The sequence below is a fragment of the Fukomys damarensis genome, unplaced genomic scaffold, assembly GCF_012274545.1.
Source record: "Fukomys damarensis isolate Sample0158 unplaced genomic scaffold, DMR_v1.0_HiC HiC_scaffold_21, whole genome shotgun sequence".
NCBI lineage: Eukaryota > Metazoa > Chordata > Mammalia > Rodentia > Bathyergidae > Fukomys > Fukomys damarensis.
In genome coordinates, this window is record NW_022900933.1 from 19,061,509 (window position 1) to 19,075,783 (window position 14,275).

At 53.1% G+C, this 14,275-nt stretch overlaps 2 protein-coding genes across 3 annotated transcripts in view; one reads left to right on the plus strand and one right to left on the minus strand.

The window, feature by feature from the left end:
• The window catches only part of Tmem63c (transmembrane protein 63C), a 99,661-nt gene extending 91,421 nt beyond the window's left edge, over window positions 1-8,240 (plus strand). For both annotated transcript variants that reach the window (XM_010645568.3, XM_033766697.1), the window contains exon 26: window positions 2,926-8,240. In XM_010645568.3, coding sequence (XP_010643870.1) covers window positions 2,926-3,123 — 198 coding nt within the window. In that variant the 3' untranslated portion in view covers window positions 3,124-8,240. The remainder of the gene's footprint in view (window positions 1-2,925) is intronic.
• Window positions 8,241-9,296: 1,056 nt separating this feature from the next.
• Ngb (neuroglobin) overlaps window positions 9,297-14,275 on the minus strand; it is an 8,778-nt gene continuing 3,799 nt past the window's right edge. Inside the window, exons 2-4 of the mRNA XM_010645569.2 lie at window positions 12,974-13,085; window positions 12,349-12,468; window positions 9,297-11,198 (exon numbers count right to left, since the gene is read on the minus strand). Coding sequence (XP_010643871.1) covers window positions 11,064-11,198; window positions 12,349-12,468; window positions 12,974-13,085 — 367 coding nt within the window. The 3' untranslated portion in view covers window positions 9,297-11,063. The remainder of the gene's footprint in view (window positions 11,199-12,348; window positions 12,469-12,973; window positions 13,086-14,275) is intronic.

Consider the following 14,275-nt stretch of genomic DNA (forward strand, 5'->3'; position numbering starts at 1 on the left):
CCCACTCGGTCCCGCCGCATCGCTGCCACCGGTGAGCGCGCCGAGCTGGGCACCGGATCTGCCAGGCGCGTCAGAGGAGCCCTGCAGAAGGGCGCCCTCCTGCGCCCCAGGAGGAAACATCTCCTAAGACTCCGGGGAAGGGAGGAGAGGGTGCCGGGTGACACAGGGGAGAGCTTTGGAGACACTGGAGCATATGGGGGAGAGGATGCGTTTCCCGCTCCGTGGACACAGAGGCCCGTGGGAGACGAGGCTCACTTTAGTGACGGGCAGGGCTGGCTCAGGTGCACAGACAAGCAGACAGGCAACAGGGGTAACACCCACCCACAGGCACAGACAGGGAGCTCAGAACTCCAGGTTTGCCTCACTCGGGAAAGAAAAAAAACCCTATAAACTCCCTGAGAGGTGGCAGAGGAAAAGACCAAGACTTCAAATCAGGAAGGACTCACTGGCCCTGGGCCCTTCCAGTATGAGCACTTGGTTAGTAGTGAGTTATCGAAATCTTAGGAACCTGGTGCTTTGCCATTTTCTCTTTTGATATTTTGATAAACCCACACAGTAGGCGCTTTTATCCCTGATAAGAGGCTTAAAAGGTCGATTTATTATTATTATTATTATTATCATCTTCACCATCATCATCAGGGGCATCAGCCCAGGACCTGGGCGTACCAGACAATCACTCTGTCACTGTGCTACACCCAGGGCCAAAAGGTCAATTAATTTAGACTCCAGGCACTAAGCAAGGGAGTGAAAGAACAAGGTTTGAACCAGATTTGTCTGACAATAAAGCCAGTGCTTTAAAAAGGAAAAAGAAAAACACACTAGAATTTATTATCTATCTTTCTATTTATTGATTGATTGATTTATTTTTTGAGACAGGAATTCGATATGTTTGGCAGGCTGGCCTTGGACTTCAGGCTCAAGTGATTCCTCCTACCTCAGCCTCCAGAGTGGCTGGGACTACAGGCGTGTGCCACCTGGCCCAGCTTAGAATTTTAAAAAGTCTTTTATTATTATAAGAGTGGTATATGAACACTATAGACTCTTTGGGATAAAAACAGAAAAACAAGAATAAGGAAATAAAAACTTCATATTCCCACCACCCAGATGACCCCTGATACCCTTGTGTATGTTCTTCTGGGTATTTCTATGTGTGTATCTCTTCCAGATGATCCTGCTTCGCTTATGTGCATAAATAGTTACATGTGTATGTATAGTTTTAAAGTTTTTTTGTTTTGGTTTTGGTCTCGGTGTTTTCAAGTCGAGGGTCTTGCTGCGTAGTTCAGGTTGGCCTTGAACTCACGATGTAGACCAGGCTGACCTCCACCCCATGATGATCCTCCTGCCTCAGCTACCTGAGTGCTGGGATCACAGGGGTATGCCACCACACCCAGCTACATATAGTTTTTGCTAAAACGAAATACTATTGTACATATGTTTTTATAACTTGGCATTATACACACACACACACACACACACACACACTTTTTTTGAGTACCCAATTCATATTGAAGTTGTCCTAATTATTTCAGAAATATCTTTTTTTTTTTTTTTTTCAATACTGGGAATTGAACCGAGGGCCTTTACTCTGAGCTATATCCCCAGGGTTTTTTGTTTTGTTTTGTTTTGGTACTGGGGATCAAACTCAGGACCTTGTGCTTGCAAGGGAGGCACCGTGCCACTGCACTAAATCCCTGGCCCTTAAGTTTTTAATTTTGAGACAGAGTCTTGCTAAGTCACTAAGTCACCCAGGCCATGCTTGAACTTGCAATCTTTTGCCTCCTATCCCAGAGTGCTGGGATTCAGGAGTTTGTCCAAAATAAGATCCAACCCAGTACATGTGCTATACTAACCTAGCAGCTATGCAACTGGTGTTTGTGTCCCTTTTATTTTAGTACAGTCCCTATTTAGGAGCCAGCAGTTCCACAGAACTGGGTTTTTCTGGCTTTGTCTTCCTGGGGACTTACGGTCATTTCCACCCCCCCCACCCCCCGTTTCTGAAACCGAACGCACTCAAATGCTCAACAGACTGAAGTCCAGCACAACTAGAATGAATTCTGAGTGCTAAGCCCCACACGGGATAAACAACATCCAAACGATTCCTGTTAATGATGCTACCGCCCCCACACACACTTGGGGGAGGATGGCCAGGTTTTTCACTATTCGGGTTTTATCTTCTTTTGACTAAAATGCTATCATCTATACTCTTTACTTTGGTATTATGCAAATGTCTAAATTCCTTCATAGGAAAATTTTCTCTCATTCACTGGGGCTCTTTGGTTTCACCAAAATAAACCAGAGAAAGGTATAATTCTATCCCTAATTACCTATTTTCAAAGTAAGGAGTTGCTTTAAAAGCCACTTCAAAGAGTGACAAATTGCTCCCCCTCCCCGGGCATTTCCTCTGTTTTTCTAATCTGCTGTACCCCAGCATTCTTGGGATCACTGCTGGGTTTCACAGGACACATGACCAGGCTCTCAACTCGCAGTCCCAGTTTCAAATCCTGATTCATGACACCCCCCGAGGAGCTCTGGATGTGCCTCTGATGCTGTATTAGAAAGGTCACTGCCTCTGGAATAGGGGTCTCTCCAGACCCCAGCCCAGGGGAACCCCATGTCTTCTGCTTCTGGGTTCACCTTGCCTGGGAACTGAGAATGAATGGAACACGTTCTGAAGAAACAATGGCCTGGGAGTTGGAGAGCTGCCACTAAACTAGTCCTGGGAGCTCATAGCTCATTGGTCATTCAGTGACCGAGAGTAAGTAGGTGGGAGGGATGGGCAGGGCCCAGGCTGCTAGGGAAGGAGGGAAAGAAGGAAGAACCCATGGCTTGGAGGGACAGAGATGGTGGGATGGGACGTGAGGGAAGGGGGTGTGCCTGGCCCTTGCTCCGAATGTGACCCTGCTCATTCTCCTCTATCCTGAGCAGCTGTATGTGGCCACCGTGCTGCAAGAGCCAGAGCTGAACCTGACCCCAGCCTCCTCTCCAGCCCGGCACACTTATGGTACCATGAACAGCCAGCCGGAAGAAGAAGAGGAGAGCACTTTGAGAGGCTTTGCAAGGGAGCTGGACTCGGCCCAGTTCCAGGAAGGGCTGGAATTGGAGGGCCAGAGCCAGTACCACTGACCAGGACTCCAGGCAGGGGGAGGGGAGAGCCCGGCAAGGGGAGGTTAAAGGGCGGCCTGGGCCTCCCTGCTCCCTCCTGCAGACTTTGGGAAGCTCCCAACGGAGACATCTGCTGCTCAGCCGTAGCCTCGTGGAGACCCAGCCTGCTGACCAGCTAGGATGGAAGTGCCTAGCGGTGCCAAGGAACCCCGGGATGGCATGGAGACAGCAGACACCGTGTCTTGGTAAGGTGGCTGAAGCCCAAGACACAGAGACTGTGCGGGGTCAAGATGGAGAAGGTGTGCATAAGGAAGGAGGCAGGAGGAACCTCATGGAACGCTTTTGGGGTCTCCATCACCCTCTCTTCAGCCCTTTGAGCTGCTGCTACTCCGGTCCCCAGGGTTCCTTGCGGTCTGAGAGGCAAAGGTACGTGCTCTGGGCCTCATTAACAAGTCACAGGTGACTGTCTCGAACCCAAGTTTTCCTGCAGGAAAACTGTAGAGGAGTCTCGCACCCTAGCCTCCAGGCAAGGGACAGCTAAGAAGTAACTGAGCCCCTGCCTCTGCCCTCACCTTATGTCCCCAAGCGCAGCAAGGCAGAGGCCCTTCTCTCTCCTTATAAGGGTGGCCAGGACCCAGACACTTGGGCTCATTAACCCAGACCTGAGTTGTAGTGCAGGAACCATGGCAAGTTCTTGCTGGTTGCTCAAGGTGGGACCTTGACAGAGGCAGCACTCAGGGTGGGGGGCCTCGCCCCAGAAGTCTGGTGGTGGGAAACCAGATACACCTCCCAAGCCCCATGGCTGATGAAAAGATCCCAAAGCTAAGGAGGGGGCCATTAAGCTTCCCTTCACTCCCTGTCTGAGTGCTGGGCCTCAGCTCGGCCAGGGTAGGCAGTGGCTACGGGTAAGAAAACCCCGGCTTTGGACTGAAGTCTCTGACAGACCATTCTCCTCCACCCAAGTAAGAACTTTCCTTGCCTCTCTATATCCTCACTAAGGGTCACCTAAGAGGCCTCCAGAGGTCCCTGCCTTCCCACAGTGACGTCAACCCAGTCCTGCTGGGAGTGCGGTGACCGGTGTGTTCCCTAGGGAGAAACTCTTCCTAGTGGGGCTGCCCTGGGAAGGCAGCCTCCACCTAAGGTCCGGAGAGGCTGAATCTTGAACAGTACAGCTGATTCTCAGCAGTGTGGCCAGGCAACCCCCACCACTGCCTCTTGGGATAGGCTGCTGTCAGGACCCAGTGCAGCCTACCTATGGAGAAAGCAAGTTGCATGGAGTCTTCAAGCTCCTGAGCCTGCTGGAGCTGCATCTCAGAGGTCTGGGTCACTCCCAGCCATTGACTTGTGGCAGGTGGCTAGTGCCCCTCACTCAGAGTCTGCACCATGTCCCAGGAACAGGTGGCTCTCAGGGCAGGCTACCTAGGCCCTGCCCTACTCCACCTTTGTCCACATCCCAGCCCCAGCAGCTCCATGCTGCACTCCAGCTGAGTAGTTGCTCAAAGGGCATTTGGTGCCGTGCCCTCGGGGATGGCTCAAACTTTGCCACAGGAATTTTCCCAGAAAACTTGGATCAATTGGGAAGAAGCCTGGCTTCCATTCCTGACCCAGCTTGGAATAAGAGGGAAATTACATCCAGCCAAGCCCTTACACACCGGTTTCCAAGGGTCCTCTCCCCATGGGAATTAAGCAACAGAGGCAAGGGACCCTTTTGTAGCTCAATGACTAGCCCAGCTCTGACCAAAGTGGGAATGAAGGAGGCCATGCCCAACACTGCAGGGTAAATTTGGTATGTAGGGGTTTGGCGGTGCTGCCAAAGGCTGGCCTGGGGCCTCTCCTTCCCTGAGCGCCACTCGCTGGCACCTGTCCCCAGTCCTGCTTATTCCATACCCTGCCCCCCAGAAGCCTGTGGTAGCTACATATGGAAAGGGTCCCACAGGCAACATGGCAGGATGGCTTGGTGCCTTTTCTCTGGGGCTGGGCCAAGCGTAGCCGGTTCTAGTGTGAATATTTGGGAAAGTGCCAGTCTCCACCTGCTTCTCTCCTCTTCCTGGAGGCCTAGGCTCACGGGCAAGGCCCTGCACAGCCAGCTGTACCTCAGTATCCCCTGGTCACTGGGGATGTGGGGGTCGTACTTTAGCTCCCCACATTCACCCACATCCAGGCCCTCCCAGGGCACCTCCCCACCTGCCTGTTCCCCTAGTTTACTCCTGTCTCCTTTTGGGCTCTGCCTACCACCACCCACCCTCCCTACCCCTTCTACCCTCTTGATCCGAGGAGCTTATATGGCCTGGCCCCCCGGAGGGGCTTCCCCAGGTCCTGAACAGCCCTAGCCTTGCCTGCCTGTCCCTCAGCTGCCTCTGGAAGCAAAGTGCCTATCAGCAGCATTGCATCCTCTGGGGCCCCTGGAGGGGTTGTGGACTAACATTGGCCACCACCACTAAAGGAATGTGCCAGAATGCTGAACCTTCTTGTTATCAGCGCTGTGACTGTGCCTTGAATAAACAAGTCCTCCCAACCTCAGCCAGCCTGTGCCTCTGCATCTGAAGCCGCCAGGCTCGGGTGCACACTTCACTGTGTAACTTTTTTTTTGCTGGGGCCAGAGCTGCCCTTTCTGGGTTCCTCTCAACCCCAAGGCCTCCCCTGGCCCTGTCCAGATGGCAGAAGGCAAGCGTTGCCTGGCCTGCTGCAGAGGGGAGGTGCTGCTGTGCGGCAGGTGAGGACCTTCAGTGAGACCGCGAGTGACCTAGGCCAGGGCCTGGTGGAGGCCCAGAAATAGTAGCAGATGGGGCTTAGGGACAGGAAAGTCAAGGAGAGGGTGGGACGAGTCTCTGGGTTAGGAGCCCCATATTCCAGCTTTTACTCCAGCCAGCTGAGTGCTCCAGCACTGGTCAGCTCATCCAGAAAGTAGGGGTAATGAGGTAGAGCCGTAGCTCGGTGGTACAGCACTTTCCTGGCATGCACGAGAGCCTGGGTTCAATCCCCAGCAGCACAAAACAGAAAGAGGGTAGGGTGACATGAGGGTGATGCTCTGCCTTGTTACCAAATGGAACGGATTCCTCTGGGGTGGAGGACAGCTGTGTGTTAAGGAAGGAGAGGCCTCCTCCCCCACGGTCCCCCTGGAGGGACAGAGGATGAGCCAGGGCAGCTGCTTGGGGACCACTGGACACCGCTACCCTTGCTCGGCCTTCCCTTTAATCTTTCATCAAGTTCCATCAGTGGGGCATGAGGACAGGGCCCATCCTCCTGTGCCCTTGCCCCTCAGAACAATTATTTTCCGAGGCAAGCTGGATGAGACCCACCAGGGCTGCTCAGGGGAGAGAGAGGTTGTAAGGTCCCCTTGCCTGGGCAGGAGGGGCACAGCCTACAGCCTGAGCCGGGTGGGCTTCTGGCTGCTACAGGAAAGGGGCCTCTCCCACGGTCCACAACTCATCCCAATAGCTGTCTCCTGGGGTCTTCTCCCAAAGGCCTGTAGACCCCATCCGGGTCCCCCAGGTGGCAGGCGTTGGGCCAGTCCTTGGTTCAGCAGCAGGGACTTGGCTCAGGAAGAGACAGGCATGAGAAGACAGACTGACAACAAAGCTGAAGCACCCAGGGTGGGTGGGGCAGGCTGACCCTCCCTCCACCCAGAGGGAAGGAGGGGCTGGAGCCTGCAAGTGTGCTGCCCTGCCGGGTGGGACCTGGGCAGGGCAAGGGGAGCTTGTGGCTCTGCAGGGCCTGGATGCTGGCCACTCTCTGTGTCCATGAGGATCTTGGCATGTCTGACCCAAGACACACAGGTCCCACCAGGCCTAGGAGGAAGCAGGAGGGTTGCTCCCTTGAGGCAGTTCCCAGCCCCCTCCCAAGGCCATTGAGCTGGAGAGGCCTTCAGAAGCACCTCCTTGCTGTTCCAGCCTCAGGTTCCTAGGTCACTGTGTAGAAGGCCCAGGCTGGGCTGGGGTGTGGGAAGAAGCTCCTAGTTTGCCCAACTGAGCATCTGACCGTCTTGACCTTGACATCCTGCAGCCCAGCACCATGCAAGCCTCAGCTTCTGGCGGTCCATCCCAGCAGCAGAAGAGGCCCCCTGAGAAACCTCAACCCCTCTCATTCTCAGACCCTAGCCCTGAATAAGCTAAAGCTTCGGGATGGTGTCTGGTCACCTCTATTTACAGGTGACTGGTATTCAAGGAGGAAAACAATACCAGGCTCAGGTGTGACAGGGACTTCAAGGTGAGGCCTCAGCATCTCTCCCAGCTCGCGCTCCTGAGTGACAAGTACCCAGCTTGGGTGAAGCTTCAGGTGTCGTGGTCTGTCACTGCAAGATGTATGTTTGGGCCAGAGATCACACTCAGGCCCAGGGGCGCCTCTGCCTCCCTTGTCACCTTCGGCAACACTGTGAAGAATCTTCTCTTGCTCCCTTCCAAACACAGAGCCCAAGATAGCTTTCATGACAGCCCGGTCATTTCTGTGCCACTGAAGGCTCTGAGTGTGGTCAACATGAATCACATGATGAGATGAGTGCTTTGAAGAAAGAACAAAGCAGCATGAGGGCAGGGGAATGACAGGCGGGTGTGGATTCTCTGGAGGGTGCAGGATGAGCTCCATGGGGATGAGATACGGAGGAGTAGAGGGAGTGTGGGGATAAACGTGAGACCCAAAGAACAGCCAGGCAAGCAGTGTGTAGAGCATGGTGAGCAAGAGAAGGGACAAGGCAGGACTGAGGGCACCAGGACTTGTTAGGGTCCTTCAGGATTCGGTCTTATCCTTATGAAAAGCTATCGGAGGATTCTGAGTACTAGGGTTACACCATCCTCGTGTCGTTTTCAAATTTTTAAGTTGTAAAATACGTGTTATGGTTTAGATCTAAAACAGCCCCCAGTGGCTCATGAGTTTGGAAGGTGACTGGATTCTTGAGCATTATATCTGACTTCTTATTAGGAGTCAGGGTTTGGTCAGAAGAAGCAGACCACTGGGGTGTGACCTGGAAGGTATAACTCCCTCCCGGATCCTCCCTTCACATTCTGCTTTCTGGCTGCCATGATGAGAGCAGTTTCTACTCCGCCAGGCCCCTCTGCCATGCTCTCCTGCCTTGGAACCAGCCAACGATGGACTAAAACCATAAGCCAAAATAAACTTGTCTTCCTTTAATTTATTGTTGTCAAGTATTGAGTCCCAGTGATAATCAAGTGACTAAGACAATGAGCAAAACGTAAAACCTACTATCTTAACCTTTTTTAAGTGTACAGTTGAGTGGTATTAAATACATTATAACATGCAGCCATTACTCATGGTCATCTCTACTTTTCACCTTGTAAATCTGAGGCTTTGTGCCCATTCATAATTTCCTACCCTACTGCCCCAAGCTCCAGGAATTGCCAGTCCCTTATACATGGAGAAATGGAAGCATCCCAAGGATGACAGGAGGTATCCAGGAGAGAAGCTACAGTAGCTTGAATCAGGACCGGGCAAAGAATGAGGAGAGAAGTTGTTGAATTTGTCAGGGGTCGAGGATGCATGGATGGATTAGATGTGGAGAAAACAAGAAAGGCAGAGGCTCCCAGTTCTTTGGCCTGAAGAACTCGGTCAACAGTGGGTTAGAGGTGAAGACAGCTGGGAGGGAGCAGGTCTGAGAAAATGTCAGGAACCTCGTGGGTCATGTTGCACAGGGATGGGAGCGGGTAGCTGGAGACCTAAGTCTCAGGGTCACCAGCATCTGGATTGTGTTCAGAGCAAGGCACCAAAGGGAAAAGGAGGAAGCTCGAGGGCTGAGCAGACATGGAGAGGGGAGGAGGATCTCCAGGGAGCTGCAGCAAGGACCTGGAGCATCAGGAGGGGCTGGAAGGGAAGGAGGGATCACCCCACACCCTGGGTCTACCCACCCTTTGCAGTAACTATAGGCGTACAGGAGTGAGCTTCAAGACCACAAAGCAGCAGCAGCCAAGAACACTGGACATGCCACAGACACATAACCCAGTGTCTCCTATGAACAGCAGATGGGAAAAAGGGAGAGGGGCTATTATAGGTTGAAAGATTTAAGAGACACAGTCAAACACAAAGTATAGGCCGTGTTTGGGTTCATATGTGAAATAAAGTGTCTAGAAATTCATAAGGAAGAGCTCAGAGGTGAAACAACACCTTCTCGCTTTAAAACTCCAGGAAAAATACAAGTGGGGGAAGGGAATCCTGTGTGGCTCTTTGTTGATGCTGGGTGGGGTACCTGGAAATTATCTCTAGATTGTTGTATATGTTAGCATTTTCCCATAATAAAACACTTAAAATAAAGGATCGATCCCCCTCTGTCAGGGTGAGCACTAAGATGTGGCCCCTGCCTTTGGCAAGCTGGAGGTCATTGCTGACTTTGACCACAGCAGACTGCGTGGGAACAAAGCTTGGTCGACACAGGTTCCTCCCAGGAAGTGAGGAGATAAGACTGTGACCCAGGGTAGCTGCAGAGGGAGGGGAGAGGCCATTCTGCGTGTGAGAGGGAGACCTGGGTCCGCGGAATGAAGTGGCGTGGTGGTTTTGGGGGAGTCGAAAGCACAGAATAGCATGCGATAGCTCAGGACATGGGTCAGAGTGGCCTTTACAGAGCCAGGTCCTCTGCCCACCCAGGCCTTGCTCTCTGGCCCACCAACATGTAGGCTCCCGAACCTCTGACCCATGGACCACTGCACACCATGGATTAGAACGGCTCTGTGTTGTAGCTGACCAACCCCCAAATGGAGAATAGCACAACTATGAAGGAAGTGTGTCTTGCTCTGGTGTCAGTCTCTGAAGGGTGATCCTGAGACATGGGTGGCCTGCTCCAAGCAACAGCTCAGGGTTTGGCTCCTTTAACCTTGTGACTCTGTCATATTCCACACATGGCCCTCCAGGTTATAGTGAAGTCTGCATCAATCTGGCAGTGGATGCCAGAGCATTCAGGAACAACAGGGAGTTTGTGGGAAAGCAGGCCTGGGAATGGCTCACACAGTCCCACATCCCCTGGCCAGAACGGTCCCCTGTTCCAACTAATTGCAAGGAAGGCTGGGCAGTGTTGTCCAACTGTGTGACAAGAAAGAAAGGAAATTGGGTTTGGTGGCCTTCAGTCCAGGTTTCAGCCCAGACTTAACTCCACCTCTACAACTGCCTTCCAGCCTCGCCTGGCTGTTCCCTTCTTTCCTAGCTACTCTGGCCTTGGCCCACTAATCCTGTCTTCCATCCTGCCCTGGGATGCACTGTCCTGCAGCTTCCTTTGGCACAGGCCAAGACCCAAGAAAAGACCAGTCCTGGACAGTCAGCGGCATACAGAATAGGTTTATTCCTTGTGAGTTTATGCAACCACAGCACAGAGCAAATGCAGTGCAGGGAGTGGGCAGAGGGCCTTTCCTGCCGCTTTCTCACCTGCCCATCTGCCCAAGGATGGGCATGCGTGGGCAACAGACAGAAGCTGTGGGCCCCAGCCCAAGCAGGAAGCAGAAGGGGGTGCAAAGGTAAGACTCAGCCCTGTGGAGTGGAGTGGTGAGGAAGAGCCTGGGACTCAGGTCTCTCTGGGGTGGGGTCACAACCTCCATCCTGACAGCTGGGGTCCTGCAGGGCAATATGGGGGAGCTCCCACTGGGAGCCCTGAATGAGGACTTCTCAATTCCTCAGCCTGTAGCCACCTTCCCTCACCTTGACCAGCTCACCCAAGAAAAGCCCTGTCTCTCAAAGCACCCCCTTCCCAGTTCTGTGCCACCTCTGCCACCAAAAGTGATATTCCTCATGGGTGACGGAGATGCCAGAGGTACACAGGCAGGCAGGAAAGAGGCTGTGGGGGTAAGGGGAACCCAGAAGTTCCTTCTGCAGTTCTGGGGTGGGGGGAGCTGAGACTCAGCCCTGCTCCATTGCCTCTCCAGAATGACTGGGGACAAGATGCAGGGAGGCTTAGGAGAACCTGGGCTACATCGGACACAGACAGACAGACAGACACAGACAGCTGGGGGCTGGCCGGCAGGGGTCGCCTCTTACTCGCCGTCCCAGCCTCGACTCATGGCCTGCACCACGGCCCCATACAGCTGGCTCCAGGCAGCCCGCGTGGCTGGTGTGAAGGCAGGGCCCAGGCACCTCTCCAGCATGTAGAGCAGGGACTCGCCCACTGTCTGCAGAGGCAAGAGGCACCCGATCATCCCTGAGGCAGGAAAACATCACTTTCCTCCACAGGGGAGAAAGCAGAGGCCTAGGCTCCTGGGACTGCCTTCTCTCGTGCACAGGGTGCATGCTTCCTGAGAAGCAATCTACCCTGAGCCTCGGGTACCACCTGTGACACTGTCTTCCCTGCCTGTGAGGCTCTACAGTGAACAAAGCATTGTACCCACACCTAGCTTTGCAACCACCCTTCAGAGCTCAGACCAAACCATGCCATTATCTCTGGGCCTCAGTTTTCTCACTGTTGAAGCAGCAATCATGGAGTTAAGAGTCAAGCTCTAGACCTGACTTCTGACTGTGACCGCTACTTTTGAACTCGGTGGCTTATTTAACCTCTCTGATCTTCATTAGAAAAAACAGGGTGAGTAAAAGTTTCAAATCTTGGGCTTGGGCTTGCTGGGAGATTCAATATTATAATTTAGAAAAAGGTCTCAGTATAGCCATCTACATACACCAGCCCTTCAGTGATAATAATGCTCTCATCTGTTATTAAGTAAATAAAATAAGATTTATGTATGTCATAAATGTTTACTTAATAGTCCCTAAAGACCAGGCTGGAAGAGACCAATACTAACCTTCCCTAGATGCTTTCTGTCTGACAAGGTGGTTAGGCTACTAGGCAGAAAGTCACATCTGCAGCCCCCAGTAAACCATGCCTCAAGGATTCATGAGTAGGACCTTCCCACCCCAACGCTGGACTCGTCCACATGACTGGCCCTGGCCAGTGAGACATCAACAGGAGTGATGCAAGCAGAGGCTCTCTGAGTACCTGCACACTGGGCTGTCCTCTCAGGACTCAGCTGCCCTGGAAGGATGCTTGATTGGGCTGCTGCATGGTAAGAAGTCATGGAGGTAGACATGCCAGCCCCACCTGAGCTCCTGGGCGGACACAACACATGGGTGACTCTCACCATGCCCCATGGAGCAGAAGAACTGTCCAGCTGAGCCCAGCCATGAGAAATCAGAAATGATCATCTTAAGCCAGTACATTTTGTGAGTGATATGACGCCAGGCTTAGAAAGCTAAGCAGACGAGTTAATCCCAAAGGCTCCTACACTTCTGTGATCTAAAAGACACCATACAGAGGAGAGAACTGTTACCCACCGAGAAGGAGCTGAGCTTCACACCCACGGCTTGATGCTTCTTGCCCAAGCCAGCGAGGTACTCCTCCAGCGAGGACAGGTCCTCCACATTGGTCACTGCAGCGTCGATCACAAGCATCACCTGCCAAGGCAGAGGCAGCAGTGACATGGAGAGGCTGAGGCCACCTCTGCTGCTCACAACCACAGCCCAGAACCTGAGGGTCCCAACCAGAGGGAAGAGAGCCTTGTAAGACTCTCAGTCTTCCAGGATCAGCGTGAAAAACAGCCTCTGGTTGCATACAGTAGGCATCCAGCTATTGTCTCTCTCCTCTGAGGGTCTCAAACCCCTCAACATACCTGCTGGATAGATTAGCAGACACTGAGGCTGTGAGAGTCACAAACCTCTAACAAAACCTCAGCCTGGTGTCATAGGCAGGTGCCCCAGGAGCCAGGACAATGCCAATACAAACCGTGGGGACCAGGGGACAAGACCAAGGGCAACAACACAGGCTGAGACCAGCACAGGGTTGGGGAGGAGGCTGGCTCTGGCATCCCAGAGGGAAATGGGGATAGGGCTGAAATCATTTTCCTTATCTCCAGCTCCTCCTCCTCTGCCGGGTCTCAGAGGCCATAGCGGCTCCCCTCACCTTTCTGATGTGGTCCAGAAACTCTGGGGAGGACAGGCAGTCTTCGGGGCTGGAGAACTGGCAGCCCTCGTACTTGAAGAGGGGCAGCAGGTCGGGTTCCAGGGCAAATAGCCTGCGAGACAGGGACAGAGGTCAGCCAGAGGTGAGGGGGGGTGCTGAGCATAGCAAGTCCCCAGGACCCTGGCTACAGCAGTAACCACAGCATACACTCATCCCGGCACCGCCAGCTTTGCCAGCGCCCTCCTCACCCCTTCCCAGGCTCTGAGAGAAACCTGTCTCCAGGCTTCTCGCAGCACCTGGTATACAGTAACCCTATATAAATACTTGAGGGTGTGGTTTGGGACCAACTGGAGTCCTCAAGTAGGAAACGAGGAGTTATACTGGGTGAGGGGAAAGCCCTGTCTCTTCTCCTTAGGCCAGAACTTGTCGGTCTCATCCCGTCAGAGGAGGCTCCACCCAGCGATGATAATACTATCAAGAACAAACCCTGCAGGTGTAGTGGTACAAGTCTGCAATCCTGGCACTTTGGGAGGCTGAGACAGGAGGATTGAAAAATTCAAGCATGAGCAAATTAGTGACTTAGTGAGATCCTGTCCCAAAAATGACTAACTAAATAAACAAAGGGCTGAGGATGTAGCTTGACGTAAAGCCCCTGGGTTCAATCACCAGTACTGAAAAAGACAAAACAAAACAAGGAACACCTCTTTACATTTACCGGTACTCCTCATGTGTTAACTTGTACTTGTATATCCTTACCAAGCAGCTGGTACAATAGTTATCACAATTTTACCAAAGAGGAAATGGAAATCCAGACAGGCTTGGCAACGGTCAGAGGTCACACAGAGTGAAAGCAGAGGAACCACAGCAGACAGATGCCCAGGGCAAAGGTGAGCTTAGGAAAAGCCAAGAGGCACAGCCAGAAGCTGTCAGGCCCAGTGGGGAGGGCTCAAGTTTTCGTGTGATTCTGACTGTTCTGTGTGATTCTGTCTTGGGGGAGATTTTCCAAAAGTCCAGTCAGAAGTTTGGGGCTCGTGTAGGGAGGACAGGGCATTGCCCCCATCTGCGGTGAAGACTGGGGTTAGCAGAGAGCGCAGAGGCAAGGCTGGAAACTGGCCTTTCTTACGGTGCTTCGGGGGAGACTTGGGCGACTGTCATCCCTTCCCCAGAGGTTATTTGGTCCTGGGGCACACTGCACGCCCCGACCCTCGGGGCCTTTCAGTCTCCCGGTGAGGGAAGCGCTGGGCAGCCCCGCGGTCTCCACAGAAGTACACGCAGGACCACGGGAGGGGGCACGGCGCGGGG